Consider the following 6,689-nt stretch of genomic DNA (forward strand, 5'->3'; position numbering starts at 1 on the left):
TTTCATTATTAGTTACAAAATCTTTAATTAATTGATTGAGAATGTTATGGTCCAGTAATATTGATTTGTTCTTCGATTATTTATTTCCAGTTGTGCAAGAGTAATGATGTGATTATGGTCGTGGAAATAAAGGTCGCAGATCCTATGTATCCAAAACCTCACTGTCCCTCTGTCCCAGCCTATCCTAGGATGACACATGTCTAATTCTATAACTTTCCGTCAACTCTCTGAACTCTAAGTTTCCTAAATACTCCATTAACCTAATCGATTTATCCTTTGCAGAGATCGCTTAAACCCTTCTTTGAATTTTGTTACCAGTAATGGTTGAATAGCTAATTGAAACCCCAATGAATTTTGATAAAGTATAAATCCGAAGTGCAAAAGCGCAACCTAAACACATGGAAAAAACCATGATTCATCAGCTAAATCGATGCTTCGAAAGAGAGTATACGGAACAAAACAACCACTATAACCTACTTTAGATAAAAAAATCAACAAAACAACAACTTAAGCAAAACATCAACCGCTTTTTGCAGCTATAGAAAATAGAAGAACTTTTAGAGAAAAAGGATAACGACTTTTCTTTTCTTTTTTGCAATTAGAACTGCATTTGAACCCCATCAAAGGTGTAAGGTCTGTCAGGTGTTAGTAACTTTCACTAACTCATACAAAGTGGTCCTTCAAAAGGATCATGGGTAAGTTTCTGCACATCCTTATGCTCGTTAAGTGTTTCTATCAGCAGCGGGGACAACGTATTGAGCAGTTCCTTAATGTTCAGAATCTTGACATGATGGTAGAATTGTTGTATCAATATTATATGAGATGAGATGAGAGTGGCCAGTCTAGATAGAAAATTCTATCTATATTCTTACAAATCAATAACTCTTATCAATAATTCTTAACGGACCGCCAAAACAGACTACATAAAAATCGTGTCTGATGTGGCGTCTCCGTGGCACTGACATTTATCTCTCCAACTGTAAAGTTTGTCCCCTCTGTTTTCACCATCCATTTATCAAATGAAATTAGGGCTTTTTAATAAAGTAACCACCTTTTTGAACCATATTTAAGAAACTGGCCGTTTTTTTGAATCTTTATATAAACTGGCCGATATTGACATTTTCCATCCCGTTTTTTTCAAAAAACGGATTTAGGTAGTTAACTGGCTACGTGGCAGTTAACCTGCTAGGTAAAAGACGACTTAACCCTCGTCTGAGTTCGTAACCAAACCAGTATCGAGTCAACTCGGTGACTCATTGCAACGGTCGGATTTGTAACGGTTGGATTTGTAACGGTCAGATTCAGCTTCATTCATATAAATTAGGCCCTGCAGAGAAGAACCATAGTATTTGTCATACTCAACAGATCAAAAAAATAAAAATAAATAAGACATGAGCCAAAATGAAGTAAACTCTCCAGGCAGCAGTAGCAGCAGCAAGGTAAGATTAAGATTAAAACAACCCCTAATTTCATGTTCTATCTGTGCACAGGGAATTCATGATCCAAAGGTATGTCCTTGGATTTATTCCAGGTGCAAATATATACCGTGTAATGGTATAAGGCAACTATTGTGTTCAAAAGCAAAAGAAACAAACGAAAAAATGTTTTTGAAGTGTTCAATTCCAACCTGTCAGTACTTTGAATGGTTTGACGATGCCATCGATCCTATCAAATGCAAGATGGTGAAATTACCAGTAGAGAATGGTTGTTACGCTTGCGGAGAATCTGGTCATTGCTTCAAAAACTGCCCACTGCAAAATCAAACCTGCAACAAAGATCACTGCAAATCAAAAATGGAGATGAAATTTTGCAAGAATGAACACAACAAGAACATAGCATACCTCACTTGTACAGATTGTGACGGTTTTAAATGGGTCTCAGATGAAGTCTTCATTGCTGCAAAAAACAGAATTATGCATTCAAGTTTACAACTTAATGCTATATGTAAGGAACTCAACAATCTGAAAATGTAACCTGCAAATGTACTAATAAACAACCATCCACTTTTGATTCAGCATTAATTCAAGTCTACAAAAGAAAAAAATATTGTCTTCTTAAACACAAAAAATCAGAAAACGGATCTCAAATCATTTCTTCTTAGCCTTTCCATTTCCCCTTCCCTTTCCTTGTTTTATATTCTGAGATACAGATCCAATGCCAAAGAAGTTCTGATAAAGGTTATTTATTGTAGAGGGTGGAGTAGAAGATGGTGCTATAGATGGCAGACTCATAGGTGTTGTGGAAGCTGGAGTAGAAGATGGTGTTGCCAAAGGCTGACTGCCAGGCCCTGTAAAACATTCACCAACAAATGATGCCGTTCTCTTCTTCTTGTTTGACTTAGCTGCACCCCTAACTCCGGTGGTCTGACTTGGCTCTATGATGCTGAAGGTGAAGCTTTGTGCATCACATTCAGTCCTTTGCCTCTTTGCAGTTGGATTAGATCCCACTTCACCACCAGCACATGTTCTTTTGTTGTGGTTAGTAACATTTCCACATTTCCCACACCTCCTTTTTGTCTTCTCAACACGAGGTTCATCATAACTTCTTACCCTCTTGCTCTTGGGTCTTCCTGGTTTCCTACTGTGAGGAGGGTTCAAGATCTTCTTGTTCATGTTTGGCTGCAAGAACAAATGCACTTATATTAATGTAGTTGAGAATATAAATAGGGCATATAGTTACAAATTTAAGAAGAAAAAGTACCTGGACCCATTCACTTTTATCATCTAGTGGTGCAAAAGTTGGTGCATATGTGGCCTTATAGTTCTCCACTGAATAGTAATCACTGCAGTACCTGCTCAAGCAGAGTATGTAAAGGTTAGTGCTAGATACATTTAAGGCCTAGAAATTGCATAAATAAGTTCTGAGACAAGGTACAGATTTAAAAAAGAGAAATCTTACTTTCTCCATTGTGGCCTTATGCTATGCAATGCACTCACTGCATGCATACAGGGGAACCCCCTCAACTGCCACTGCAAACAAGAGCAAGTCTTGGCAAGTATGTTCACTGTGAACACAGAATTCTTTGGACTAGTCACCATATATAACTCTCCAGCCACACAAGGGTCAACACCATAGTCAGTCACAAATTCCAACATTTTCTTAATCAATGTAACAGCAGTAGGAACCAAATTACCATCTACCCATGATGCAGATTCAGTCCTCCTATTGTACCATGTACCCATCACTAAGTTAGCATACATTATTCCTATCATTATAATTGGTTTATTTCTCATCTTGTTGATCATATTGTTAAAAGACTCTGAAAAATTGTTGTTCATATGTTCACAACAGTGAATAGGGTTAAAAAAGGCCCTGGACCATGTAGCAGGATCTTCTCTACTGAGATAAGCACCAGCTGCAGCACTCTGTTTCACAATATTGTCAAAATGTTCCTGCACAGCCAATCAAAAACTAGCTAACTTGACTGTCAAATAGTGCATAAAACCAATAACAAAGAACTGTTGTGAACTGTCAAACCTGAAAATGCTTTTCTTTGTATGCTTTTGCTGCATTCCATAAAGAACTGTATAATTCAAGACCCTTGTAATCCTTCTTGAAATTTTTGTATAAATGTCTGCATTTTAACACATTGCAATTAACATAAGGACTTTATCTGATCTGACAAACAAAAGAAACAAGAAACAAAGTTAGACAAGAAAGTTACCTCCAACAATATCTGTGGTGATGGCCAGGGAATACTATACCAACAGCTTCCAATAAACCTTTTTGCCTATCTGAAATGAAAGACACTTTCACTGGATGTGCTAATATTGCATCCTTCAAATGCTTCAAAAAAATGATCCAATTTTCCTTTGTTTCAGCTCTTCATACCATAATTCCTAACATTACTAACCCATTCTGTCCATCAAGTGCAGTTGCAACCATCAATACTCCCCCATATTCCCCTGTTAGATGGCAGGCATCAAGCCCTATAACTCCCCTGCATGCTTTTCGCCAACCCCTCATTGCAGGTTCAAATGAGAGTGTCATGCTTTCAAAGGTGTTATTCACTGTGTCAAAAGTGAACTTAGCAACAGACCCATCATTGCATTTTGTAAACATCTTGCAGAATGCTGGTACTTCATTGTAACTTTCTTTATAGTTCCCATATAATGACTCTAAAACTAGATTCCTAGCCTTCCATGCACACTGATATGGTATATTTACTCTCTTTTCAGCTAAGAAGTCTTCCTTGATTTTATAAGGGTCTGGAACAACTTTTTTAGGCTTATTCTTCATCTGATCAAGAACAAAATCCTTTACAAAATGAGGATCAGCAGATCTATTCCTATTTTGGGGATCCCCTTCACACTTATGTTCCAAATTCACTTTCCTAAGAACAAAAGTCTTCTCACCCTCTTTCTTGCTAGCATACACAAACCAAGGACAATCATGTTCTGTTTTAAACCTACACTCAGCCTTAATTCTAGAGGGAGCACTTCTATCCAAAATATATTGACACTTATTAAGAACACAATAACCCCTGAGATGTTTCTTAAATGCTTCCTTATTTGCAAATCTAGTTTTTACCTCCATTTTGCTAGGATCTACTGGAGTAAAAACTTCTTCTTCAGGGAAAAGATCTACATCATGCTCACCCTTCATGTACTGACCAAAATCATCATCAAAGTCATCCATGTAAGCAGGTCTTTCATCCACATCCTTACCTTCATATTCAAGATCAACATCAGTACCATATAATAAGTTACAAATTATAATAAATGAAATCAGTTATAAATGAAATATACCTTTTTCTTTGCCTTTTTTTTCTCCTTCTTCTTCTTCTTCTTCTTCTTCTTTCTCTTCTTGTTCTTCTTCATCTGACCCATACTCAATGTCTTCATCACTGTCATATACTGGAGGAGCTTCTGGATTCTCAATTGGGTGACATTCATCTTCTTTGGTGTTTTCCAGCTGAATATTGTCCACATCTTCAACAAACTTAACTTCATTTGTAGCTTTTGACTGACTGCAACCACTGCTACTAGCCTGAGAATGTTTGGACATGGGCACATCCATGAAACTCAGCTTTCTTGATGCACCTTCAACTGATTTATCCACACTATTTAGCCTTGGGGATCTTCTAGGGGTGGTTCCCTTACTAACTGTCTTCTTCTTTGGTGTAGTCTTTGGAGTCCCAAACACTGTGTCTTTCATCCCCATCCACAAACATATACATCCATCCTCATTTACAAAAGAATCCTCCCAAAAATTATCAAAATCATCATTGTTTAACAATGGCAGTGGCAGACATTCTTCCTTAAACCAATATAAATTAAACTTCTCTTTAACATCCATAGACAAACCCTTATACACCATATACTTAAGTGTCATCAAGTCTGTTTCATCTCTATGGCAATCAGGAAATACCAAAGTCTCATTCTTTGGCTCCGCATATACACTGATATTCCTAAATTTGAACTGACTGCAACACAAATGAAACAAAATCAGATATAAACCTATGAAAACCCAATGAAAACCTAATTAAGCAATATTACTTAAAATCAAACACCCAATCACGAAAATTAAACCCCAATTAAACAATAAAAATTTGGTTTCAAATAAACCCTAATTACAAAGGAAAAAAAACATAAACCCTAAAAATCAATCGATCAATTAAATTAATTAACTATCAATACAATGATTTTCATCATATATTAAGTCACGGGTTTCGTTAATCTTACCTTGATTCAGACTGTTTCAATCCCGGTTTGTACCTCATCTTCACTGTATCACCACTATCTCTGAATCCCTAAATATGTATAACTTTTCTTCCAAATACACTCTGGTCTTTCTGCTAACATCTATGTCTTCAGCAAAAACAACTTCAATAACATCAGCTTCAAACAGCTTCAATACCTAACCCTAGTTTCAGAACGAGGGAGAAGAGAACGAGGGAGAAAAGAACGAGGGAGAAAGAGAAAGTGTGGTGAGAGATTACACCACACGGGTCTTTAAATGGGCAAGGGCACAGTCGTAAATTCTCCTACCGAGTTTGACTTATTCAACGCAGCTGACCGATCTGGTGGACCCAGGTGTCAACTCTAACAGAAAGGCCAGTTTCTAAAAGAATTTAAAAGTTTGGCCGGTTTATTAATTATATGGTTTGAAGCAGGACACTTTATTAATTTGCCCATGAAATTATAATTGTTTCCATATTCCTTTTCTTCTTTCCCTATCTCATAACAAGTCCCTGCTCTTCCTCAAATCCTGTCTAATCCTTTGATTTATTTCATTTTCACCATTTTCTCCAAGCTAGCAAATTTGAGGCCTTATCTGAAATTAAGCTAATTTTACTTTTCACCATTTCTTTTTTACTTACTTCACGAATTTGGGTTTCTTCGGTACATCTTCTGTTTATGTAGGCATGATGCTACTCAATTTGGTATTTATAGTCTGATGTTTACACCATAATAATCATGATGCTACTCGATTAAAATTCTACGGAACAAGTTTAATATATAGCAATTTTTTGATGTTTTTCAGCTATTGATGTGGCTGATTAAGATGGAAAGATATGAAATTGATTGATCTTAACCACCAGAGTTAGCAGCAACTTGATTACCTGTAGTTCAAACATCGGGTTCCAACCAAATTGAAAGACCACCCATCTTAATCAACTAGTTTCAGAAATTTCCAGAAGATTTAAGATGGTTATGGACTTGCTAAACCGACTAATTGCCAAACAT

The 6,689-nt window shown here is 36.6% G+C and overlaps 1 protein-coding gene across 1 annotated transcript; it reads right to left on the bottom strand.

The window, feature by feature from the left end:
- Nucleotides 1-1,902: 1,902 nt before the first annotated feature.
- Nucleotides 1,903-4,782, bottom strand: LOC113295572. The gene is made up of 7 exons (XM_026543903.1): nucleotides 4,749-4,782; nucleotides 3,832-4,667; nucleotides 3,665-3,786; nucleotides 3,478-3,574; nucleotides 2,899-3,392; nucleotides 2,701-2,791; nucleotides 1,903-2,618 (listed from the first exon to the last, which is right to left on the bottom strand). Exons 2-7 carry the CDS (start codon nucleotides 4,636-4,638, stop codon nucleotides 2,088-2,090), a joined length of 2,142 nt encoding a protein of 713 aa, XP_026399688.1. The 5' UTR covers nucleotides 4,639-4,667; nucleotides 4,749-4,782; the 3' UTR covers nucleotides 1,903-2,087.
- Between the last annotated feature and the right edge of the window lie 1,907 nt (nucleotides 4,783-6,689).

Source organism: Papaver somniferum, chromosome 7 (genome assembly GCF_003573695.1).
Source record: "Papaver somniferum cultivar HN1 chromosome 7, ASM357369v1, whole genome shotgun sequence".
Classification (NCBI taxonomy): domain Eukaryota; kingdom Viridiplantae; phylum Streptophyta; class Magnoliopsida; order Ranunculales; family Papaveraceae; genus Papaver; species Papaver somniferum.

Excerpts from the sequence above, each read along its gene's own strand:
- LOC113295572 (XM_026543903.1), bottom strand. The coding sequence starts at position 4,638 with ATGGATGACTTTGATGATGATTTTGGTCAGTACATGAAGGGTGAGCAT. Across the intron at positions 3,575-3,664 it reads CACCACAGATATTGTTGGAG|ACATTTATACAAAAATTTCA; the intron begins GTAACTTTCTTG and ends GTTAAAATGCAG. Across the intron at positions 3,393-3,477 it reads ACAAAGAAAAGCATTTTCAG|GAACATTTTGACAATATTGT; the intron begins GTTTGACAGTTC and ends TTGGCTGTGCAG.